The sequence below is a fragment of the Oxyura jamaicensis genome, chromosome Z (assembly GCF_011077185.1).
Source record: "Oxyura jamaicensis isolate SHBP4307 breed ruddy duck chromosome Z, BPBGC_Ojam_1.0, whole genome shotgun sequence".
Lineage (NCBI taxonomy): Eukaryota > Metazoa > Chordata > Aves > Anseriformes > Anatidae > Oxyura > Oxyura jamaicensis.
Window position 1 is genome coordinate 75,268,418 of NC_048926.1, and position 26,356 is coordinate 75,294,773.

Genomic DNA, 26,356 nt, shown 5'->3' on the forward strand with positions numbered 1-26,356 from the left:
ACTGTAATACAGGGTTTCTGTTCTAGCAACTTAGCTGTTCTGAATACATAGGTTTAACAGTGTAGTGTTAAAACTGTAGTATAATATTTTATAGTATAATACTGTAATTGTGATGTTTTCAGAGCTGTCTGTGACTGTACAAAGTTTTTAACTTGCTTCATAAACTGTGTGGAATTTTGCAGGGGCGTTTCCTTATGCAAAATGTTTCATCTGTGGTGAGATGGGGCATCTGTCAAGGTCATGTCCAGATAATCCCAAAGGATTGTATGCTGAAGGTGAGCGCAATAATTTTCAGTGACCAAAATGCATTTTTCCTTCTTACCTGATGCAGAGCAAAGTAATGTTGCAGATTAATTAGGATATTACTGAAAGGAATTTCCAAATGTCTTTTACTCTTGGTGAGAGCAGATCAGTTCAGGGGAATTCAGTGTTAATATTCATTATCTAGGGATTTCTATTTTGGTTGAATGGTTCTTGTTAAACAAGGAGGTGAAGTGCAAAGTATGAGAACTTGCTTGTGCTTGCAGTTTGAAGAGAAACAAAGAAACCGTAGTATCCCGTGTGTAGGTAAAGAGTATGTAAATGTAAATACACCTAAGTATGTAGTAAAACCATGTTGTTGGTCTGAAAAGGGATTTATAACCTTTACAGCTTAAGGCTGTAAAAACAGAGAGGTGTTCACACAAAACAAGATCTGTTGTAGTTACACGTGGGAGTCATTTGTTTCATGTATGTAGAAGGTGACACTGTAAAAGATTAAAGAAAAATTAAGAGTTTAAAAATACTTCACGGCTTCAAGATAGTCTTAGAAATGTTGTCTGTATACTGCTTGACCTCCCAGCAGCCTGCTTTCCTGACAGCTGAGGCTTGTTCATAGCAAAGGGCTCTCACATCATCATTTTACATGTCTTTAATGAGAAACATCATCTAGGTTTGAAGATTCATTTAGATTCTACTCTGACTTGTTTTTTTGTTGTTGTTGTTGTTGTTGTTGTTGTTGTTGTTGGCAGTAGCAAATAACACTGTTTGCTGGAGTCTCCCAGTACAGATTTGAAGTCTTGCAGACTCTTAAGGGTGATTTTACAATACAGATGGATTGGAAGAAAAGCATCTTTGAAGGCATTACACTTCTCATAATCCAGACATTGAAAGTGACTTTTGTATTTTTTATAGCTCAGTACCTGCTGTTGGGTTAAATACTGCTCTGGAGCTCCTGTTACTTTCAAAAGTTCAAAAGTAATCAGAAGTATTCCAAGCACAGAGTGTGGAATTTGTAGTGTTTGGTGATTCACAGAGCAGTGCTGTTACAGATGGATGTGTCTCTCTGTCATAGACCGACAATCTGAGGAAGCTGTGCATGCAGGCTCCTAAAGCTCTCTGCTTGTCAGCTCCACAGTGCCATGATACTGCATGTAGGAGTGCTGACCTGTCTGTAGGGACATATCTGTCTTATTTGTAGGTTGTCACTATGGAAAAGCAAAACAAGATTTTTCAATATACACGTAACAGTAAGAGTGGGTTTGCTTCATTGTTTTTTTTCCAGATGAGTAACAATTTTCTCTCTAACAGGGGGCTGCTGCAAACTCTGTGGCTCTGTGGAGCACTTCAGAAAAGACTGTCCGGAGAACAAGAACTTAGGTGAGATGCAGGGGGCTGTATAAAGTGGAGTTTGAATACACAGTCATGTTTATTGACTGCTTTGCCTTGACTTCGGTCAGGAAGCCTTTGAGAAGAGAACTTGCAGATAGCACAGATGACTTTCCTTTGGGAATATGCCCTTACATTAAGGGATGTATTAAAGGTATTAATGTATTAAGATACATTAAGCTGCTGTGCAAAACATGAACATTCAGTTTTTAAAAAAATTAGCTCTTGGGTTTCTGAAGGTAATGCAGTCAAAGGTGTGTGTGTGTATGTAAGCAAGTATTTATGCTGCTGCTCATAACATTAGCAACCGTAGAAGAAAATGAACAGAACAGGTTTCTTCTTTTGGTGATTCTCATGAAGTGGTAGAACTGCATATAATGTCAGTTGCAGGATGGGGATACTGGCAGCTGGTACAAGCTTCTTAAGTTTTACACGACGGGAGTCAGAGGAGACTGGAGGTCTGTCCTCCTGAATTCACCAGCTGATAAGCGGCTTCTTTATGTGTTCTTTGATTTACCTGTGTGGGTGGAATAATATGTTTACAAATCTGCCTGGCTGATGAGCTCAGCTCTTTGAATAAAATGTATGGTTTTATCTGAGCTCTCCCTTCAGGTAAGGCCATGGATAGAAAGTACTTTGAGTAAACTGCTTTACTTTTTCACTCATTATTTATTTTTTTTTTACTTCCTGGCAAATCAGTTTGCACTGAATTCATCAATATATGTTACACGCTGTAATACTTCTGTTATTAATGAATATATTACAAAGGGAAGTACAATTTGCAGATCAGGCTATGAAATAATAGTATTTAATTTTCCTAAATTATTAGAGAAAGGAGAAATCTGCTCCCGCATTTCCATAAATATGTATATTTACTTTATGTATCTTATATACAAAAAATAGTACTAAGGAAGGCAAAACCAACAAACAAGGATTTGAATAATGACACTGTTGTTGGAATGATGAAGCATTATTTTTTCTACTTTGTTTGAATGGCTTATGGAATTTTTGGGTTAATAATGTGTCATGAACTTTTGTGTAATTGGTGAGAAATATTTATGGAGATGATAAAGATATTTACAGGATCAGATACAAAAGATCAGCTAAAGTATACATGATAGTGTAAGTGTTGTATGAGAGAGCATACATAGCATTATAGATGTCTGCTGGTGTAATAGTTCAGAAGAAGTGAGACTGAGTCTTAACTGGTCACAGAAGTTTCTGATATGAAAACAAAATTTTTCACCAAACTTAGCAGCCATGGCAGATTGTTTTTTAATTCCCACTCAGACAAATGCTGAAAGTCTGTAATGTTGACCTTGCTGGGTTTCTGCACACAGCAAACTGTTTTTGTGTTCGTAGTACTTTTTGTAAATTGAAAACCTGTACAGGTGCAGCAGGAGAAGAGAAATATTTGTGGGAAGCGTCACTGCTCAAAGCTGAGCCAGCTGCTAGCACTGCATGGCAGCCTTGGGTCGGCAGCACTGATCAGCTGAAAGGGCGCAGAGCCAGTATGCAGGGAGGCAGGAAACGAACCTGCAGGAGCTTTTATCTTTGCTTGCGAGGTGCAGTCACTAAACCTGCTTGGTCCAACCCCTACACTGCAAAAGATGTAACAGGCCTGTCAGGTGAGGTTAGCATGCCAATGCCTGCATATATATGTGAGACAGTTAATGAGATCTAACAAGTGCTAATTTGTAAAGCCACTGTCTTTTTTGCAGACAAGGTTAAAAAAAAAAAAAAAAAAGCTGCAACTCTTTCTGCTGTCTGGCACTGGAATTACATGCGAAGCAGAAATGTTTTGTTTTTTTTTTTTTCTCTCCATTTTTGGAGACGCTTTATGTCCATCGTGAGGACCAACAGATGCTGTTTAATTTCCATGAGGATGTATTAGGCTTTACACTGACGTTTCAAAATGGGTATTGGCTGGTTTAAAATGGTTGAATTAATTTGAACTGTGACATCATGGGTAAGAATTGTAGTAGTCTTTGAAAGCAGTTTGTGCCATTTATTTGTAAATAAATTACAGAAAGGTTACCGATAGCTGGCAAAGAAGCTGAGGCACAGAAGTGTATTGTTTTTTCAAGTGGAGTTAGTTGAGCTACTCTAATATACAGAAGTTAATCCAAGTAAACATTGATTTAACCATGTGATATTCTTGGTGTGGTTTGGTTTGTAGCTCTCAGATAGTCATTCAGAAAAGAAATGGGTTGGTTACCAGTGTGTTTTCTCTAGGACAGGGAACTTAACTGGTCAAAATATCATTTAAATGGCAAAAGGATGGTGTTTATTATATGCAGGGATATAAGACAAGAACAGTAAATTCTCTTCTGTCATACTTCTTCAAGCATGATTTCTTCAAGATCTTTTCTCTTTATCCAGGGGTGTCTGAGATACCTTGAAATCTTAATTGCATGAGTAATTAAGACTTACAGGAGAGTTAATGTATCTTCTGCATACTCTGAATGTTTCTGTGGACAGCCAAATAGTAAAAAAAAAAATGCTTTGTGATGATTACTGAACATGGAAAATTGTTGTGGGTGAAGAAATGGAATTTACAAAACACAAATTTAAAACAAGAAGTTTTGTGTAAAGGAGTTAGTTTCAGACCCAGAAGTAAACTGACAGGCCCTTGTGGGCCAAATCTTCCTCAGATGTGATAGTTTGATCAGATGACACTGCTTAGCCTTCCCATAACCTCTTGTCTCTTACTCTACAGATCAGGTTACGGTTGGGCGATGGGCCACTGGAATGAGTGCTGATTATGAAGAAGTTACAGAAACACCAAAACTGCAAAAACCCAAAGCAAAAGTACCTAAGGTTGTTAATTTCTGAAGGCCTCTGTTGGATGCTGAGCAACAGCTGCAGCACACAGCTTCACTTCAGTGGTGACTGTGTAGAGTGGACTGACCTGCAGGTTCCAGAAAATCGAGCGGACTGTTGCTGCTAAAGTTGTGTCCCTGTTTTTTTCAGTTTGCCTCCCTGACTCATCTAGCTTACTGAAAAGCTGGGAACAGCAGAAATGCAGCAAGTGGATATTTAATTTTTATATATTTTTGCAGAAATACAGCTTTCTGTCTGATTCACATTCCTTCTCACGGCTAGTTCTCTGAAGAGGGAACTCTGAGGAGAGAAGTTAGTTTCCTCTCATAACAAATCTGGTTGCAATAACCACACAGGGTATGTGCACTGTATCACGTGGGTTTATGACCAGTGGATTCAGCTGGTCGGTAGGGTTAACTAAAGAGTGCTGCTGTTGTCAGATTATCAATACAGTTGTGCTGATCTCGAGAGTCTTTCTGCATTTCTCTGAAAGTGTTTGTGGCTATTTTCTAAACACTCTTGTTGGGCTGTAGCTTGCCTTCTAGAAAGACTGATGTTGTGCTCTGTATGTACACACGTGACCTGTCTTACAGCAAAGTTATCAGGTTAGCCCTACAGAGCTGTGAGAGTCCTGCCTTCTGTATGGAGAGCATAGGGGTGCAATTCCTTCTGTTGGTGGTAGATCCGCTCAGGGTGTATGTGCATTAATCTGATAGTTGATGCATGTTTAATTATCTGAGCACTTCTTCACTATCAAGTTGAATCATGCCCTTCCTCTGATACCCATCATGAAATACACCTGAAAATAGTTGGAGAAACTGGTATGTGTTACAAAAGTCACTCAAGCCAACTGGGAATGGAGTGCCTGCAGTAGCTCTCAAAATACTCTCCAGATTAATCCTATGCAGTCAACAGGGATAGACTTTTACTAGTGTAATTATCTCATCTAAGATGAGAAATTAACCCCAAGATCATCTCCCATTCTGCTTTTCAGTGTGGAGCAGTGTCGTGTTACAGCACTGGCAGCTGCCATTTGGGATCTCTGTGCAGTGCTACTGCACTGTGCAGGCACGGGCTCAAGCGCCTGCACCATTGGGCTTCCTCCTGCTGCATTTCTGCAGTGATGCCCCAGGACAAATGCAGCACTTTGGTGCTCCAGAAGTGTTAAAAGTGCCTTCTAACAACTTCAGTTTGAATTATATAGTGATAAGCAACAGTCTTTGAGGGAAAGCTAGATGGTAATAAAGCTGTTGCTTCTAAAGAATTAATTTATCCTTTAAATAAATGTCCTAACAACCCATACGGTGCCCTGTTGAGAATGTAAAGGTAACAACAAACTTGAGCTCAGAGTTGGGTCTTGAGATGTTTAGCACCAGACACTGAAGCTATGGGTTTGGAATTTACATTTCTTAAAGCCAATACAAAACAAAACAAAACAAAAAAAAAACAACAACAAAAAAAAACACAGGAATTTAATAGTCTAAATACATAATTTGTATATGCACTGTTTTTGTTGTTGTTGTTGTTGTTTTTAAATAAAATGCTAGTAAAGAATACCGTAGGTAGAGTTCTTATTCTACGTTTCCCAGTTCTGCTTTGGATTTAATGGCAGATAGCAGTGTATGCATACTCAATTTATAATAATCAGAGTACCCACTTAAATGGGCAAGAGGGGTGGACTTGGATGAAATGAAGGATTAATTACCAAGTTCTGATTAACTTTGAAACTCAAAGCTGCACCAGACATTCCACGTTAAAAGGAATTTCTCCTTCTAGTATATGAATACATAAATATTTTTTAAAACCTTGCCACGTTAGATTATTTTACATGTTTGAAATCTCCTTAATGCTGTAGCATGATTCGATGATCATGAGGTCTTTTCCAACCAGGATGATTCTGGTTCTGTGTTCTTTCACCAACACAAACTTGAAACTGTGCACTTTGACAGTCCTAGTGCTATAGACAATTCTGTGGTGTGTGAATTGGGGTTTCAGAGTGCAGCCTTTCCTCCCGAGGCAGCAGCTGCTCCAGGTCTGTGGTTCCAAGTAAGATGTGGTCACCCAGCTGCTCTACTGCAGGCTGAGGCAGAAGCATCCCTTTGAGAGGCTGCCAGGTTATATTAGGTACTGCATGGATCCTGGGGGAGGAAAAGAAAATTCCCACAGCTAATCAGTGACTTTTGCTTGGCTGGAGGGACTGCTAACACCAGGAAGACTAAAGGGACAGTTGTGCTATAGAAAACCATGCAAGAAGTTGTGGATTAACCTTTGAATTCATAAGATGGATCACAAAATGAGGTGCTGAAATTCTTGGGCTCTGCTTTAAAACAGCTGCACAAGTTAGCAATCTTCAGTAACTGCTGGACAGCAAGTTGTTAAACACACCTACGAATGTCTTCATTTCATTTCACTAAGGCTTGTGTAGCTAGACAGCAGCTATTTGAGCAGTTACTGTTAAAGCACTTGTGTATAAAGATGTATTGTTCTACTGAATTTTAAAGTTATGCAAACAGAGTTTAAGGAAATTTTGTTTAGAAACCTGGATCTCATCTCAATTGCACAGAGGTTGGTTGGTACACAATCCCTGGGCTATATGACCAGACACTAAGCCCGCACACACCTGAAAAAAGATGAGTGGCTGCATCCAGGAAGAAGCCCGAGTTTGCAGCGCTCAGTACTACAGTGGTGAAGGTCTCAGTGTCAGGTGAGCAGGCATGAGGCTGCTATGATCTCAGCAGAACGCTAGTATTCCAAAAATGCCAAATAACGTTCTCCAGGCAGCCCTTGTGGTGGCCCAGCACCCGAGTTCAGTGTTTAGGTGTCTCTAAAGACAGGTTATGAACTGCCGCACAGGAGGTCACTCAGTGCTGGGCATTGGCTGAGGTTGGGCTCTCCCCTGAAGCTCTTTATTCGGGGGAATATATTCCTTGCACATACACACAGTTGAACGTTAGGTGTCTCTGTTCGCTAAAAATTGGGACTGCAAAGACTTACCCGCCTGCTTGAGGGCTTCTGCCTGCCACCGTCTGCGCACAGCAAACATCAGCATGGCTGAGAGAGTGCAGAGCTGTGCAGCTCGCACAGGTGACGACCCTCCCGTTACCAGCCACCCCAAGAGGAGGAAGGAAGCCTGCCCTGCTCAGGCCTTGACAGTGTTCGTGCTGTGGAAGGGGCTGCCCTGAGCCTGCAGTCCTCACTTGCTAGATGCATCTTACCCATGTGGTAAAATCATGATCCATAATGAGGATCTGGATCCAAAGGGTCATCCTCAGAGCCAGAGATCATGCCCCAGTTTGCTTTTTCTATTACTAGTGCGAACATTTCTCCATGTTGTAGGGTGTATAGGGGCCGGCATCACCACAAGATAGAGAAGACATCCTGATTCTGCTCGCTCTTTGTTTCAGTGCAATGCTGTACCCAGGTGAAATGCCTTGTGGAGAGGCCAGCCGACTCACTGCTAATATACATAAGGGCTTCCAGGGCAAGAGCAGGTGCTTCTTGCAGTGCATGTGGTCGATGTCATGCACAATTTGCAGGTATACTCTAACCCACAAATCACCAACAAAAGCTTTGATTTGGTTATAGGTTAAGCTGAAGATGTAATTTACTTAAGTGGAACTTGGATGAGATGCTTAGAGCTCTCATTCTACCAGTTATGAGACTTCAGAGAGATAAATGGCACAGCTACAGTTCACATGCTTTGATCCTCTTAACCCGCCCCTCCATTCATGTTATGATTTAACTGCAGGTGATCTTACATGCTTTTTAAACAAGGGACTCTTGAGGGGGAAAAAACAAACAAAAAAAAAACAAACAAAAAAAACCAAACAAACAAAAAAAAAAAAAAAAAAAAAAAAAAAAAACAAAAAACATCTGATACACCACAATAAAACCTCTGAAACTATTCTCCATTTTTATGTATGAGGGAATGTATCCAAGACTCTTCCTGCTCTACATTAATTTGCTGCCAGCAGAACAGTCTGGTGTAGAACTGGGGGTCACGACACTTGTGTAGGAGCCCAACAGCCCCCCATCATCACCACAAACTAGTCTGTCTGGAGCCAGGTCTGAAGCCCTTCCAGAGAGAGCGTAATAAAAATTATAATCAATGTGTAACCTCAAAAGCAATAATTTATTGAAAATCACAGATAAGCTACAAGCATTGACACAAACATTAGCAAACACTAACTTGATTTAGGGTGTAACAGATTTACATACAATGCATGTGCAAGAACCTAGACAAAGAGGCCAGAGCACTGGATAAGCTACTTAGTAGTACCAGTTCTCTGCAAATTAGACAGATGAGAGTTTACTAATTTAAAACTGGGTGCCACTAGGTTCAATACAACAGTATAATAATGAAAATGAAATAGTCTTATAAGCTGCAGTTGTAAGTTCTGTTGGGTCAATCAAAATTCATTAATGCATTCAAGTACAGACTCTGTGCCTTAATCTTTTTTAGATTAAAAACTTGAATTTAGAGCATAAGGCCTAATCTTAATTTGATACAAAATCGCCGTGCTAGATATCCTCTGGTTCAAGCCCAGTATCATCTGCATGACCCAAAGTAATTAAGATGTAGAAGGATGATCAACACATGCAAGAATTTAAACCAGTACTGCTTGATAATCTTTAGCACTCTCCAGAAACTTGCTTTTAACTTCAGCACTTGCTGCCTTTCTGCTCCAGGAACTTTATACACTCCAAAGCAGTGTCTTCAATGGAGTTTGATGAACCAGTAAGATTTGCAGCTAAGTAGGGCATAACACCTGATGTCATTTGATTGAAATAACACACCTGTTTAAATAAATAAAAATAAAAAATAAAAACCCTATGGACTGCAATAGTTAGTCATTTTTTTTCAGTCTCTAGATGAGTATCAAAGTTTTTATCGAGGAAAACAAAAGTGCATAGTGCTTTTAGGCAGTAGAAACTGAAGGCACAAATTAGCAAAAACAACATGTCTTTTTTAGAATCCTTTGAGGATGTTAGTGTCTGTCGTCACTACTGGCAGGGCCTCAAGTATTTAGGTAAATGTACACGGAAATGCAGCAAGAAACATTGCCTAACTTGTAAAATGTATCATGTGTAGAATCATATAATGTTCTAAGTTGGAAGGGCCCCACAAGTATCACTGGGTCTGACTCCTATAGATGTGCTTTATGAACAAAGCTGTTGTCTGAAAAAAAGAATCCCAGCCACTGACAGATGCTGTTTTCAGACACACATTTTCTTAAATTAAAACGTTTTATCTTTCCCCTGGAAAAGTACAGAAGAGAGGGATGCTGCCAGGAATGGGGTTCAGATTGCATAATTTCTGACATATAAAATCAAGCATTTAATCTGAACTAATTCCTTGGGATTCCTCTGAAAGCAGACAGGCACCAGCAGACACCATGCCTTGTAGAAGCTTATTTTAGGACTGACTGAACTACCCTCCAGAAGTCCCAGTCCTTCTTCAGTTCTGAGTTTAACTTCATTCCTAACTTTGAGATTGGCCGAAGTTGGGCAAAAAAAAATTCCACCTTGTGGAATAAAGAACATTTTTGATAGCCACTGATGTCTGGGGAAACTGACTCATTTATTTATTTTTTTTCTATTTCTGCTGTTCTAGACTGCCAGCACAAATGAGATTATATGCACATGTAATGCCACAAGAAGGAAGGCACGGCCAAGGCCTGCAGAGCTACTCACTGTGCAGGAGCTGTCGCTGTCACTGTAGAGCTGGAATCCCGCACAAAGGATTTCACTTCTGCAGTATTGTGGAGAAGGCGGCTTAGACGTGAGGGTAACTGACTTTACAGCTACTACATAGGGTTCACTGCAGTGCAAGGGGAAGAATCAAACATTTTTTTCAACAAGATATTAAAAAAATGCATGTAAAGGGTTGAAGTACAGAGTATGATTTTTTTCTCTGAGAAGCATAAATAGCTATACCAAAGATGTCATTTTTATACAAAGGCAAACATGCTCCTGTATTTTAAAGGCTTATTAAAAGGCTCAGTTCTCTTGAGTCTCATTAAGGCTTTGTCACAGACTCCAATCAAGAAGACTTCTGTGGAAAGCCACAGAACCACCACCCACATACAACACCCCCGTTCTTTTTCTTTTTCTTTTTCCTCTTCCCTTTTTTTTTTTTTTTTTTTTTTTTTTTCCATTTATTCTGCTCTCCAGGAACCAAGTTCACAGGAGCAGGGCCTAGGAGCAACCCTTACTAACGGCATGTGGAGTATGGACCCAGCAAAGGTAAACGCGATCCAACTCCCAGATGTATGGGGGGAAAAAAAAGGCACAGTACAGAATACTATTTGCAAGCAATGTTCTGTTAACATAAAGAATTACTAAATATAAGAAAATAAAGTGGGAATAAAGAATGATAAGCACAAAATAGACCAAATGGCCCCATTTATCCATGTTTCATTATGCAAGAAAAAAAGGAAATCTAATGAAAAAGGAAAATCAATGCACATTAAACTAATCAACTGAATTTTTAAACCATGTTCAACAGCAATGTTTACTGATACAATAAATGCATCACACTGAGGTTTCAAGAAAGGCCAAACATTTCACTGAGAAAAATTCTCCAGAATTACATTAAATAGGACCACAAAATCACTTAAAGAAATTCCTAATCATGTGCTTCAGCACATTGACAGGGCCTCCAGGATATGTTTTTTTCCAAATTGCCTGTTTGGAATTCTGACCTGTTTTCTCTCAGGATGGACCATTCCTGAAGAGTCACTAAAAGAAGCAACACTGGACTATGCTCCAAGTCTATGATGCTCTCAATTCACTTCATTGCTTATTCATTTTGCAAAATAAATCTGGCTGTGCAGACTCAGGCATCAACAGTTATTTTAAATCAGTTACTAATCCAATTTCTTTAAAAAATAAATTATTTTTTTTTTCTCCAAACTACAGGCATGATAGTGGTCAGCAGTAACCAAAACTGGCTCCAAAGCACTCACAGTTCAGCTTGAAATTGTATGCTCACCTGGGCTTACAAGGTTGCCTTTGAGACACAAGAATCACAAAATCTCTGGGTTTATGGCCAGTCATGGGTGGAGACGTAACATAATATATCTTCTCATCTTCATTCACAGCCTGCAGGACCTCACAAGTTCTGCAAGTACATTTAGTACACACACATGCTGGACATGCAATAGCATCTCTTACAAAAAGCACAGTACCAACATATATTCCAGCCTAAAATTCAGCGTATGGTCTTTCTGTGGAGGCATTGTCCTGGTTGTGTCAGAAGGGATACAGTTAATTTTCTTTCAGGACTTTTCAGCTCCTCACACTGCCCTGCCAGGAAGCTGGGGGTTCACAAGGCGATGTGAGGGGACACAGTCGGGACAGCTGACCCCAGCTGGCCAAAGGGATGTCCCATAACATGTGGCGTCATGTGGGACAGTTACACTGGGGAAGCGTTGGCCGGGGTAGTGGGAGGATGCTGCCCGGGGTCTGGCTAGGCACTGGTGAGTGAGCAGTGACCAACTGCATTGTGCATCACTTGCTTTGTATGTTCTTTTATCATTATTACTATTTTCCCTTCTTTCTCTGTCCTATTAACCTGTCTTTATCTCAACCCACGAGTTTTACCCTTTTTTTCCAGTTGTCTCCCCCATCCCACTGTGGAGGGAGGGGAGGGGAGCAAGCAAACGGCTGTGTGCTGCCAAGCTGCCTGCCCAGTTAAACCACAACAGGTAGCAAACTTAAGAGAGGAATAAGGAGTGAAAACCTCAGATTTTCTGCAACGCCTCATCTGACACCACACCTATATCCTGCAAAATTGTTCAAAAGTGCAGCAGGGTGCTGGAACAAAGTCTAAAAAGCCTTTCATATACTACCCATTTCTACTTGGAATGACATTGGCTTGCATAATACCTGCTGATTGACCAAACATTGTCCATCCAACATACCACAGGAGCAATAGTCAGAAAACATTAGCAAAATTTTATTCAAGGTTGTGTTCTGCTGTGTTCAGAAGGTGCCATCCGGTGGGACATGCTCTTTCACTCTCTTGGAAGTAGTGATCATTAATTATCTCTTAGTTTTCAATACTGAAAAAAACCCTCAGCATTATCCTTTGCACTGGCAGTAACTGATTTCACTTCAGCTTCTATTGCCTTAGCAATAAATACTGCTAAATTTGTATTCCGTTTTGACTAGTAAATTGGGCTTCATGGTAGTCATAAGACATCCATGGCTTTAGGTATGGAAAAGCCACGTAACATTTCTTCAGATTTCACTTTTTAAGCCTTAAATGCAGAAGATGTTAATTCTTGAATATTCTTAGCTCTCCGCTTACTTTCTAATAAAAATCCTTCAAGACAGAATAACTAATTGAAAAAGCTCCTATGTCAAGAAAATATTCACCTAATCAAACTGGTATCATATCAATTCCCTTGTCTCTAGTCATTATTCTACACCACGTAAGGTAGATTAAAAAACACCTTTTACAGCTAGTCTGAAACCCATTCTAATTTAGACACTTTATGCAATGTAATTTTTCTTAAAAAGTTAATTTTGAAGATCCCCATTGCTTGATTTCTCACTTTGACTGTATGGTGAAGCTGAGCATCAGCATCCTAGACAGCACAAATATGAATGAGTCCACAGCTTTGCCTTACTTCTTACATACAGTGTTCACCTTATTTCCACCTCAAGTTATATACAACCTACTCAAGTTAACCCTTTTAAGAAACATAGGTTTAGGCATGGAATTTTGTTCATTTCAGTAAAGAGTAACCTCCGTCCCATCTCTTTTGACTGTTCAGGGCAACCCTATTGAGAAATTATTTCTGAGGGAAAAAAAAACAATCTATACTTTGACTAATGAACCTTTAATGTCAGCTCCATACAGCAATTTCTTCTTAATTAGGTGGAAAAGTGTCAACATCTCAAAAAATATTTGTCTTGGTAAAGGTTAGTTGTCAGTGAATTAGAATAGTCTTAAATAAAGGTAAGTTCTTACAAGAAATGTTTGTCCCATTGTTGACGGCGTGTGAAGTCAGACAAAAGGGAGAAAGCTAGATGTGATGGTATCTTCACTTGCATTTCTACTTTGAGTGACAAGACGTCACCCTCCTCATGAGTCCATATTTTTATCTGGAAAAGTGAACAACATATTAAAAACAAAGGGTGACTGCTATAAATATTTTAGCACTTTTAAATGTTACATATTTAGGACTTAAGCAGATTTTCTCAACTACATATAAAACTGTATCTGACAGATGAAAGGCAGGTTAAGTATTCAAGATCAGTTTTACATTAAAATACAGCAGAACACAAAATCAAATATATTGGTAGCGCAGTGAGATCACACCGTTTTAATTGCATCAGGTTAGGGCTAACTGAATTACCTTCTAAGTGGGAATGAATGATCCAAAGGCCAGATACAAGCCCCTTTTTCACACTTTGTGTATATAATCTATAAATACCTTAAGCACTCCAAGTGCCTTAGAAAAATAGTTATTCCAGTGTATTTTTCTTCTGTCAGGACCATGTAGACAGCATCGCTTTCATACACAACAGCAGATCCACTTCAGAATGAAGGAAAAAGCTTATTCTTGGTCTTGCTATATATAGAAAGTCTCCTCACAGAGGTCTAAGTCTCCTTAGAGTCCAAAAGCTAAAAGGACAACCTCAGGACCTCATGCAATACTTCTGTGAATTTGACATCAGGACCACTAACAGGAGATTAGACTTTTTAAACGTAGGCAAGTACTGGTCCTGAATTCTACCATTTTCTTGAGTCACTACAAAAATAAGGCATAAATACAGGAGAGTAAGAGAAGGTAACATACAACATTTAGGAAGGAATGAAGAATTTTTTTAGGTAGTTTTTTCTGATGGAGTGGTGATAGTTACTTAAAGCTTTCCAGAAATTGTAAACTTCGGAGTATAATTCACTGGATGGGGCACTGGTGAGCAGCAGCAAGCTGGAGTGGTGCCACACAAGATGAGCTGAGCATCCCTGCAATATATGTGAGGCAACACAGACTTCAGCAAAATAAAATGAACCACTGGGATTTTGGTTGAAAGGAGGACCTGGAGAACTCTGGAGTGGTGAGCCTCACCTCTGTGCCTGGGAAGGTCATGGAATGGATCCTCCTGGAAGCAATGTCAAGGCACATGCAGGACAAGGAGGTGATCCAAGATAGCCAGCATGACTTCACCAAAGGGGAAATCTTGCCTGACCAATCTGGTGGCCTTCTGTGATGGAGTGACTGCATCAGTCAACAAGGGAAGACCAACCGATGTCATCTACCTGGTCTTCTGTAAAGTCTTTGACGTAATTCCACAAGACATCCTAATCCTAATCTCTAATTTGGAGAGATATGGATTTGATGGGTGGGCCATCCAGTGGATAAGGAATTGGCCTGATGGCCAAGAGAGTGGTGGTCCACAGCTCTATGTGCAGGTGGAGGCTGGTGACGAGTGGAGTCCCTCAGGGGTCTGTCTTGGGACCAGTGCTTTTCAGTATCTTCATCAATGACACAGGTGATGGGACTGAGTGCATCCTCAGCACGTTTGCAGATGACACCAAGCTGAGTAGTGTAGTTGTTACCAAAGAAGGAAGGGATGCCATCCAAAGGGACTTGGACGGGCTGGAGAAGTGGACCGATGTGAACTGAAGGAGGTTCAACAAGTCCAAGTGCAGGGTGCTGCACCTGGGTCAGGACAATCTTGGACATGAGCACAGACTGGGAGAAGAACTCACCAAGAGCAGCCCTGCAGAGAAAGACTTGGGGGTTCTGCTGGATGAAAAGCTTGACATGAGCCAGCAGTGGGTACTTGCCGCCCAGAAAGCCAACTGTGTACTGGGCTGCATCAGCAGTGGAGATGTGGACCTCTTACACTGAGTCCAGAAGAGGGCTACAAAGATGAGCACCTCTCCTGTGGAAAAAGTCTGAGAGATCTGGCGATGTTCAGCTTGGAGGAGAGTAGGCTCCGGCAGACCACATTGTGGCCTTTCAATACTTAAAGGGATCTTATAAAAAGGATGAAGAAGGATTCTTTACCCAGTTAGATAATGACAGGACAAGGGGAAATGGTCTTAAACTAAAAGAGCATAGATTTAGATTAGACATTAGGAAATTCTTCACTGTAAGGGTAGTGAAGCACTGGAGCAGGTTGCCCAGAGAAGCTGTGGATGTCCCATCCCTGGCAGCGCTCAAGGCCAGGCTGAATGGGGCCTTGACCACCCTGATCTAGTGGGTGGCATCCCTGCCTATGGCAGGGGGTTGGAACTAGATGATCTTTCAGGTCCCTTCCAACCCGAGCCATTCTATGATTCTGCTGTTCCCGAAGTTTAATCTGATGTGTTAATTTTCTTCTCAAATACTAGAAAGTTTTAACAGTTTTTCATTTCTAAGTAATAAAAAATTCACAAGCTTCTTTATCTCTTTATGTTGCTCTTTCTCATTATACCAAAAAAATTAACAGTCTTTTGGTTTACTGAGCATTTATAAAACAACACCTTTTGTATGTTTACGTATTTTCACGTTTGGGGATAGGGGGAAAAATATATATATTATAATCCAGCAAGCATCTTCCTGAATTAAAGCTTTGGTGGAAAACAAAAGACCAAGCTCTCCAGAAACCAGATACAGGAAACATAGATCAATAATCCTATAAGGCATAAAAGAGAAATCATGTTCTGTTCGGAGTCTTCTGGACTTGAAAATCACAAAATAAACTAGGATGTGCAGCTTTTAAAACACCTTTCAATACAGTGAACACTGGAAAGACTAGGTTATTATATAGGCCTATATAATAGTATATATATAGTATATATAATATATATATAATAGGCCTATAGTCTTGTGGCTATGTGTCAAAGGGCTCACAGCACCTTCTACTTTCAAAACCTTTCAATCAACTTGGGATCACTCCAGTGAAAAGGGAACAAATCCTCACCCTACAGAGAAGCACATGCTGCTTTGCACAATCTACCTAATAGAATACTTCAACCCAAAATATAGTTCAGTCTTTGACAATCTTGTTTCCGATAGTACGACTGTCTTCATGTAGAGCATTGATCAGCAGTACAACTGATTTTTACTGTTTGTTTTTTATCCTCTTCCCCAGATAATATTTTGTGGACACCAAAGACTTTGTCTGACTGGAGACACTGCTATGCTTTTTTATCAGAGAAACCTAAGCAATTGTTCTGTGCCTATGCCACTGAATAGCCTAAGCAAAAGGATCAAGAAACATGACCTAGTTTGCAGTGAGTCAGCAGTGCAGAGAACAGAAGACAGGTATGACTGAGGTGTGCAGTGCTTAAGGAAACACAACAAAATGTTCTAAGCAAGATTTGGTTTCTTAAGAGATACTTGCTAGCGTCAAGGTTTACAAAAGTGACAGAATTGAGCATGGAACTGTGACAAGTGACCAAGCCAACATTTGCTAAGACAGTAAATGTCATTACTTGAACTTGCATGAAGCCATTCTTGGAGCTGCCTCTCTACCACTATTTAGTGATTTGAACACATATCTAAACTTGACTGGAGGAGCTGTGAAGTCCAAGATTGGTTTTACTCACATTTCCTTCTCCAAAGGACAAATTCTCATCCACCTAGTGGGTTAACATGGAGTTAATCACAAATACATATGGGGACAAGAATAACCTCTGCCTGCTGCTGACATCCACGCTGTGTCAGCAGGTTCCTTTTCGCCTGCAAGTAGATGCTAAGAGGAAAAATAAGGCTTATTATGGAATCAGTGGTATGCCACAAAGTGGCCTATATCCAGCAGTAGGATTTGTTATAACTGGTCACTGCATACATAATTACAGAAAAATAAATGGTGCTGTGCTACCCTGGATGCTTGCCACTTCTCTAAGGACTATGTAATTATTGGCAGTATCAGGCTACGCGGAAAGGTCCAGCAGAATGGGAATGGATGACTGCTCTCTGTCTACTGACAGCATCAGCGTGAGTTGCATCTTACACCCTGCCTAAGCCAAGATTTTGTTGGCTTTAAGGTGCCTACTTCAATTAGATTAACAAACAGCTAGAAAAAGTTGCTCAAGATCTTCCATCAGAAAAGAGCTGATTTAGAGAAAGATCTTGCCATTAGGACTATTTCAAGGTATTGAAAATGGAGAAAGTTACAAATTGAAACAGTATTACTAATACTGGAAGTTACCTGGTGGATTACTGAAAGAGAGAAGTCACATCATCACATCATGCTGTTTCAAATGTCATCCAGAATGTGCATGGGTGTGTTTTTTTGTATAAGGCAATTTTGTCACAACATTTGTTGTGGTTCCTATTACACATCTCAAGCATTTAGAACTAAGAAATTGAGATTTAGCAATTCCAGTGGAGGCAGAAAGAAAGTTTCACATGCATAACAATAATGCTTTAACAGAGGTTTGAAAATAATGTTAAATGATTCAATCTGACTGTTCAAGCTTACTTTCTCAGCCATGAGGGCTGTCTTTCATTTACTTGACACAGCTACTGAAAGTTTTTAACCAATGGAACAACCTACACATGGAACTAGCAGACTTGCCATCACTGGAATTCATTCCTTCCTTATTTATGCTTTTACATCAGTTGTCTATTGACCAGATGCAAGATGCGGTAGGTGAGGTAGCCTGTGACATGCAGGAGGTCAGACTAAAAGATCCTAACAGCCTCTTCTTGTAGTCTCGAACTGAGAAAATAAGGAAACCTTAAAGAAACCAGGGAGACTGGTAGCCTTGAGCTAGCAGAAGCAAGGGAGATAAGGGACGAAAGGTAAAAAACAAGGAGAAAAAGAGCTGTGGGAAGATTCCAGACTGAACTATGGTAACCTTTTGCTCACTAATGTTCATTAACATATTAAAAAGACACCCATCAAAATGCTAATGTATGCTAATGTAAGATTTTGTGCCTCTCCCTCTCTGGTCCTCTGTAATGCACAAACTCAGTAGAGGTACTTTATGTCACCTGCCAACTGGCAGTAGCCACTTAGAACAATCTCAAGATAGTCCCTGCTGGTTAGAAATAGCTCCCATGATGTAAAGCTGATAAAGGCAGCATATGACAGGCTGCTACACACATCTTGCTAATCATATTGCTTATGAGAAGCCCAAGAGATCCTCAACAACATTGCCTAAGCAGAGATACCAAGCTTGGTGTTTCACTAGAATCAAAGGATTTGGCAAAACCACAAAGGCAGTTCAATTGTGCCAAAGAAAATGCTTCACAAAAACAATATATAGTTTTCGTTTTGTTTTTACACTCTACCGTATGGTTACTCAACAAGCCCAATGAGTTGCTGTCAAATGTGCCCTTTTGGGATCCCAAGTCTAAGGTTTACCAGCCATGCAGACTGTCTCAGGAGAGAAGCTTCCAGGTTGAACACTGCTCTGGACAAACAGCTTTGCAACCTGTTGGGGGTAACTACAGGAGTTTTGTTTTTACATACTAGCCACAGTAAAACCAAACACTGCCAAAACAATGTATTTATTTACAAATGCAAAACGTTGCTTTTTCTCCACTCACCTCTTATGCTGAAATATAACTAAGTGGCTGTGCAGCTGTTCCACAGATATGTACTTACATGCTCCAGCATACTGGTTATTTCCCATCCACGTTTTGCTGCCAGGTGCGTCAGTGCAGCTACATTGCTGTAACTCACATATGCCTGAAATGTAAGATACATTTCTGAAAATCAAGGGGTAAAGGTAGATTTCACTAAATGCTCCAGGGATGAGACGCTCTTTTTCTATCATTACCCTTGCATTGCAGACAAAATGTATATTTTCCCGTAAGTGTTTTCCTTCCAGAAAACATGGTCCAGTAGCTTCTGAATTAAATACTTTCAATAGCTTGATGATGTGCTCACACGGCTGATGGCAAAACAACCCTAATTAAACAACAAAATACCACTTCAGGCTTCTCCAATTATATAGCATCACAGAAAAACTGTGACCACTGGAGAGATAATACAGGTAACCCCTGAGACCGCTAAATTAATGGTTTTGTCCATTTTCCTCCTAAGTAATTAAAATCTACTAGAAATTTAACCTCTTCATTGCTATCAATCTGTGGTCTATTATGGCAGCTGTTTTACAAAGCAGGCTCAGGGCAGAGGAAGTGCAAACATATCTATTATATATGCTTGACTACACTGGATACAGTTCTCTTTTAAGCACTGTACAAAGAGGACAGAGCTTTAGAGTCTTTAATGACAAGTTTTAATGTAGTACCAAATAAATCTAAGTAACCCATTTTTAACATTGCGTGCATAGTTGTATTTATTGCCTTGCAGAAAAAGAATGCTGCATTTGCAGGATTCAGACTCCATTCATGGCGATGCCACTGATAACAAAAAATCCCTCCCCGTAATATAATTCTCAATTATTTACTTAGTTTCATATTTAATGGATAAAGACCTGGTAAAATTTCTGGGAGCCACTGCGAACTTGTATACAAAGAAAATTTAACCACAGAAACTCCATGCTGGTTTCAGGAACATTTAGGGTGTATACAAATCCACCTAAGTTCAGATTCATCACTATTTACTTTATGGTATAAGCACATTCCATGGCCTATCATGTCCAAGATAGAAAAATGTACCACATATTTTAACCTCTGTTTCCCACAAAAATGAAGTTTACATTATTTCATTGTTCATCTGTCTGTTGGTTTTGCCATGTCGCTTCCCTCACTTTTAGCATTCATTACTAGTGATAATAAAACCCCACAAGTTTTGAGAAATTCAGTGGGAAAAAGCAAACATGTTCATCTACAGTAGTATTAAACTTTCTAAAACCTGGGCACACTGGGACATAAATCTTCAGAAGACCTGTCTTCATTATAGCTCTGCTGTTTAAGGGACAAGTTGTTAAAAGATTCTATCTCAGAGACACATTTTATGTTCTGTACGAAACTTACTCTTAAATCAAGTTAGGAATTTACACTCTTTTTTCAGAAGGAAAAAATATGTTCATCTTATCACACACTGCTCTATTCTTCCATGACTACCACAACACTTAAGTACAGACTGTGTCAGTTTGGAAACTGACACAATCTGTACAACTGTTTTACATACCCAAAAAGTTTACTATTACACCATTTTATGCAGGAAGGCAACAGGACACAATATAAAGATTACCTGGTTGCTTCTCTCCCAGAGGTCAGATGGTTTGTCTTCTTTAGCAGAGAGCATACATTTTCTAAAGCAAAGTTCAAAAGCAAAATAATACAATGGTTATTTACACTTTCTTCTATGTGTGCTAAAATCAAACACTTCTACAGGTTTAAGTGTTTCTAAATGCTTTACAAATATTTTATCAATTTTCACTTGCAATGTGAAATTGTGAATTGCAACATGAATTTTTCATGTGCAATAACTCATTTTTCTTCACACGAGTGACTGGGAAACAAAATAACACAAAGAACAAATTGTTTACGGGATGAGTAGCCCTTAATAATTTCAATGCAACTCAGGCAAAGTGGTCTAGAAAATTAAGCAACATAGCAGTTATGTTTGAGCAGACGTTGACTTCTTAATGAATGATCACTTTTCTGGACACATTAAAAAAATGTAAGTTTTCAAAATCAAGTTTTATTTGTAGCCCAACTGTACCTGGCTAGTTGAATTCTTCTTCGGGCAATGGCTCCACGGTACCGCCTCACACTGTCCTTTATCAAAAGTAAGCGAAAGACAGCGACACATGATTATTTTAGGACACACACAAAAACAAACTAACTAAAAATATTACAGATGGACAAATGCCAGGGATGCATTACAAAGAAATACGGAACTGTACTCTGTATGTTGGACTTTCCCCAGCTTAACCTGAGTCAGTGTTTTAGTTGTGACTTGACAATATTCCCTCAAATTTGCAAAAACAATCCAATAAAAAAAGTTGTATCACAGTAGCATACTCCTAGCACTTCGGTCCTGAAGCAGGGGCAGCCAGACAGGGCATCACAACATGTTCCACTCCTTCTTGTATGTGCCACCTAACAAATCCAATTCACTATCATGTAGTGTTCAAAGCATGCTAGAAGTATGGAAGAATTTCTATTTAAGTGCACGCTCATCTTGTGCACAAAGCAAATGCATTGCAAACAGATGTGGCCCACCCTTCAAGGTAGCAGGTCTTTCCCTTCCCTTACTCTGACAGAATGTTTTTTTTCTGAAGTATGTAAGTTACCCAAGAACATACACTGCATTACTAAAGGTGAATAGGACTTTTTATTCTGAATGATATGCAACTTTGGAAAGTACTTTTTCTTTGCTTTTAGGAGCTGACATACAGTTTCTCCTGGAATAATCTGGACACATACCAATCTGTATCTCCAGATTACCGTATTTTAACCTTCTTTAAAACACGAATCATTTAATGCTTTCAGATGCCACTGTTCAAACTATCTTCTGCCAAATTTAAACCACTGAGTTTAAACCATTTGGAGCATATACTCTGTTTTTCTCAGACTGGTTTACTTGACTGTGGAGGAATTGGAACATCCAGTTTGTGGATGCCCCTGTAGTCAGGTCTCGAAGGGAAGCACTGCTTTTCCGGCACAAGTTAAGCTGTTGCATTTTTTTGATTGTTTGTTTGTTTTTCCCCTGTATTTTAAAAGAAGAGTCAGACAGTCTATTCTCTGGAAACAGTCTGTCATAGACAATAATGAACATTACAGTTTCACATGGTACATAGGATACCCTGATTTATTTGCCCAGTTGGCATCCTTCAAAATGTAAAGACAGTGATGTTGAATAATTATTTCATTTCTGCCTTTGCTGGCTTTCTAAAAATCTAATTCATTGGAGCATTAAGTTAATGACAGGTGATACCACAGCAAATAATTCAACAAGCGTATTCACACTGCTCTGATTGCTTAGTGAACTTCTTTCAGGATCACTTGCTTGTTTCTCCATGCCAAAGGAACTGGAAAGCCTGCTTATGTCATGGGATTTGTTTCCCATGGACTTATCACTAACTCTACTCCTCATCTTCCTCAAGGGTTTCTAAAAATAACTATTCATTTAACACTTCAGAGTTTTGTCAGTTTCTTGCTTCCAGGGCATTTTCTACAGTCAGTGGACACTATACAAGACAGATGGAGAATCTGCAGCTGGTAGATTCTTCCTCCCTCTCCATCCACTAACTGCAGAAGTTCAAATGATGACTACCCTCCACACTCCTCAGTTTTGGATGTCTGAAATTAATAATGATGAAGTTCCCACTCAAAGGCAAACATTTCATTTAGAGGCTTTCTCTTCTGCAAGAAGATGCATTTCAGTGAACAGCTTCAGTTAGTCTTTGCTTTTCCAGCAAGGCTATAGTGGCCAGCTGTGGGACATGCAGTGTGCTGGGTTGGACCACATTGTTGCATATATGCATTCATCCTCCTCCTGAGGATAAAAGCTGACCTTTGTAGTAGGTTTAACTCCAGGGAAGGTGAGCAGCTCTCCTTTGTCATTCACAGCATTAAAAATGAGAAACGCACTGTTAATATGCCGTGCTTGGTCCTTGATCCATTCTTCACAGTTATATGCCTCAACGCGGACACCAACCTCTACACTGAAATAAGAGTTCAGATTAATTATGGAACTACCACAAGTGATGCAGAAACAGCCCCGAGGCAAACTAAAAAGGACAGTTATATACCTTCTTGTGTACAGGAAGCCTTACTTAAATACTTTCTGCACCATACAAAATAAATTACTCAGTCTGGACAGACACGTTTTAGAAATAAAACAAAGGACAAATAGCATGAGTAAAAACAGAAGAAAGTGAGGTAAGTAGCAAAATATGAACACTAGTGTGCACAATGTGTGAGCACACAGCCAAAGTGAATAATACAGCATTGATATGGCACTCAGCAGAAGCACAGCATGAAGTGCCTATCCTGGCTATACATACAGACTAGGGGATGAGAGGCTGGAGAGCAGCCCCATAGAAAGGGATCTGGGGGGTGCTGGTCAACAGTAAGTTGAATGTGAGCCAGTGGTGTGCCATGGCAGCCAGGAGGGCCAACGTTACCCTGAGGGGCATCAGGCACAGCATTTCTAGCTGGTCGAGGGAAGGGATTCTTCTGCTCTCTTCTGTGCTGGTGCAGCCACACCTCCAGTACTGCGTGCAGTCTTGGGCACCACAGTATGAGGACATAAAACTATTAAGAGTGTCCAAAGGAAGGCAACTAAGACAGAGAAGTTCTGGAAAGCAAGATGTATGAGCAGCAGCTGAGGTCTCTTGCTTTGCTCAGCCCAGAGCAGAGCAGGCTGAGGGGAGGCCTCACGGCGGCCTGCAGCTCCCTCACGAGGGGAGCAGAGGGGCAGGCGCTGAGCACTGCTCTCTGGGGACAGTGACAGGCGCTGAGCTCTGCTCTCTGGGGACAGGACCCGAGGGAACGGCATGGAGCTGGGACAGGGGAGTGTCAGGCTGGGGGTTAGGGAAAGGTTCTGCACCCAGAGGTGGTCGGGCACTGGGATAGGCTCCCCAGGGCAGTGGTCACAGCACCAAGCTGCTGGCGTTCAGGAAGTGTTTGGTCTGTGCTGTCAGATGTAGGCTCTGCTTTCTGGGTGGTCCTGTGTTGGACCACCCAGGAGTTGGACTTGATGATCCTCATGGGTCCTTTGAAATTTGTGATATTCTATAATCCCTTGGGATTATATAATCTTGGGATTCTATAATCCCTTGAAAATCACCAAATTTCAGAGTGAATTTTACAGTCAGAATTTGCAGGATTGTAATTTGGCTATTAATGATCTTTAAATTTTGAAAATCAGAGAATAAATTAAAAAACAACAACAAGAAAAAAAAAGAGAAGTTAAAAAAAAAAAAAAAAAACAACGAAAAACAGACAGATCGACAGATCAATTGATATACATACACATATATAGAGATATATCCTCCAAAGCCCAGCTGCAAAATAATTCATTCAGTAAGACAAATCCTACTAATAGCTAAAAAATGCAGTTAGGCTGGTGCTGGAGAAGTGAAGGAAGACAAGCATATGAGGAGCTTTACCTAGGAAGATTAGCATATAAGGAGTTTTACCTATTCTGAAATGTGTTGTTCACAATTGCATTGAAGACAAGGCGGTCACCCACAACGGATGGTCCCCAGAATTTAAACATATTGACTGATTTCAAGATGGGATATGAACGACAAAGGCGGCTGAAAAAGAAATCCCATGAGACAGAGAGCAAAACATACAGTCACATGAAAGAACCTCCTTTGTTAGGCTTGAAAGGGGTAATGATTAGAGCAACAAGGTTTCTACAACCTAGAAGATCACTCACTATATTACACTAATTTATTCCATAACCCACTGAAATATAGTTAACATGTTCAGCTCCAACAGCATATTATTCAAGCTTCAAACATAATAACACCACTTATGTCATGCTGCTTTATTTTAAACACACTTTACAAACACTGACTAATTGATTCTCACTGCTTGTTATTACCTTCTTTTGCTGCCAGACCATGAATCCCTTACCTACAGAGTAACCACCTGCTTCACAAAGAGTTTCATTAACTTCTATATTATTGTATAGGGAGTAGGATATTGCTCAGTATGTAAAAATGCCTGATCATAAACCCTTTACACAATTAAAGAAACCTGAGCAGAAAGGTTCAGAACCAGAAACAGTGTTCAAGCAAAGCAATGTAAATCTCTTCTTTTGAATATTGGTACTTTTTTTCCTTTGTTTGTCACTGCTTTCTACTAGTATTATATGAAGAAAAAAAATACTCATAAAACTACCAAATGCATGTATATGTATTTAATTTGGTCTGAGCTTGGATAGACATTTTTGCATATACAATGGGACAGCAAGATTTTGAATTGATCCCTTATCAATTCAGAAAACATGTTCACTAAATTTCAAAAGATGAGGGTAGTGCATCATATAAACACATATCTTACTGATGTTTTCTTTGCCCAATTGTATAGAACATCTACTTACATTTCTTTTCTTATTTCAGACCTGATCCTGTACTATATTCAATTACATGCAGTCAGGTTTAGCTGAGTTGTCCTACTGGGGCTCTTCAAACTGCTTGTGAAATAGGCTGTAGCCACTCTGGTAAAACTTTGCTGGTGTAGTGCCAGGATACTACCCCTTCCATAAGTATATGAGAAAAGCTGTTCTTTGGGCTAGTGCAATGGAGAAACAGAATAGAAAGAATATTTCTGCAATATTGTGTCATCTATGGAAAGGAACTGCAACAACCTACCACTTCTCTGACCTTCACAGGCATGCCAGAAAAAAAAGTCTGCAGTACAGATACTGCAGGCTGCACCTGGAATACTGTGTCCAGTTCTGGTTCCTGTGATTCAAAAAAGAGGCAGACAGACTAGAAAGGGTTCAAAAGAGGGCCATGAAGGCTATCAAAGAGTAGGAGAACTTGCCCTTTGAGGAAACACTGAAGGATCTGGGTTTTTTCACCCTGGAGAAGAGAAGGCTCAGGGAGAATTTAATGAGAATATCCCAGTATTTAAAATCCAACTGCAAAGAAGACAGAGGCTCTCTCTCACAGGGAGACACATGGAGAAGACAAAGGAAATGGATACAAGCTGCACTTAAAGAGGTTTGTCTTGATAAATTAAACTTAAATTAAACCTTTTTTTTTTTTTTTTTTTTTTTTTTTTTTTTTTTTTTACAGTGAGAACAACCAACCACTGGAACAACATCCCCAGGGATGTGGTGGAATCCCCATCACTGGAGGCTTTCAAGATGTAGTTGGACAGAATGACAGAATCATCTAGGTTGGAAGAGCACTCCAAGATCACCTAGCTTGTAGTGCTACAGGCTGGAAGATGAGTGGTTAGAAAGCTGCCTGGCAGAGAAGGACCTGGGAGTAATGGTTGATAGTCGGCTGAATATGAGCCAGCAGTGTGCTCAGGTGGCCAAG

General features: G+C 39.9%; 2 protein-coding genes across 2 annotated transcripts in view; one reads left to right on the forward strand and one right to left on the reverse strand.

Annotated features, from left to right (window-relative positions):
• Positions 1 to 159: 159 nt before the first annotated feature.
• On the forward strand, positions 160 to 4,951 carry ZCCHC9 (zinc finger CCHC-type containing 9). Its single transcript, XM_035310733.1, has 3 exons — positions 160 to 275; positions 1,570 to 1,638; positions 4,367 to 4,951. The coding sequence occupies exons 1-3, from the start codon at positions 221 to 223 to the stop codon at positions 4,480 to 4,482; spliced, it is 240 nt and encodes a 79-aa protein (XP_035166624.1). The 5' UTR covers positions 160 to 220; the 3' UTR covers positions 4,483 to 4,951.
• Positions 4,952 to 8,581: 3,630 nt separating this feature from the next.
• Positions 8,582 to 26,356, reverse strand: part of ACOT12 (acyl-CoA thioesterase 12) — a 32,882-nt gene continuing 15,107 nt past the window's right edge. The window contains exons 7-15 of the mRNA XM_035310650.1: positions 24,494 to 24,613; positions 22,864 to 23,014; positions 21,067 to 21,122; positions 20,593 to 20,653; positions 19,036 to 19,119; positions 13,451 to 13,584; positions 11,465 to 11,593; positions 10,165 to 10,291; positions 8,582 to 9,267 (exon numbers count right to left, since the gene is read on the reverse strand). Coding sequence (XP_035166541.1) covers positions 9,133 to 9,267; positions 10,165 to 10,291; positions 11,465 to 11,593; positions 13,451 to 13,584; positions 19,036 to 19,119; positions 20,593 to 20,653; positions 21,067 to 21,122; positions 22,864 to 23,014; positions 24,494 to 24,613 — 997 coding nt within the window. The 3' untranslated portion in view covers positions 8,582 to 9,132. The remainder of the gene's footprint in view (positions 9,268 to 10,164; positions 10,292 to 11,464; positions 11,594 to 13,450; positions 13,585 to 19,035; positions 19,120 to 20,592; positions 20,654 to 21,066; positions 21,123 to 22,863; positions 23,015 to 24,493; positions 24,614 to 26,356) is intronic.

Excerpts from the sequence above, each read along its gene's own strand:
- ZCCHC9 (XM_035310733.1), top strand. The coding sequence starts at position 221 with ATGGGGCATCTGTCAAGGTCATGTCCAGATAATCCCAAAGGATTGTAT. Across the intron at positions 276-1,569 it reads CAAAGGATTGTATGCTGAAG|GGGGCTGCTGCAAACTCTGT; the intron begins GTGAGCGCAATA and ends TCTCTCTAACAG. Across the intron at positions 1,639-4,366 it reads TCCGGAGAACAAGAACTTAG|ATCAGGTTACGGTTGGGCGA; the intron begins GTGAGATGCAGG and ends CTTACTCTACAG.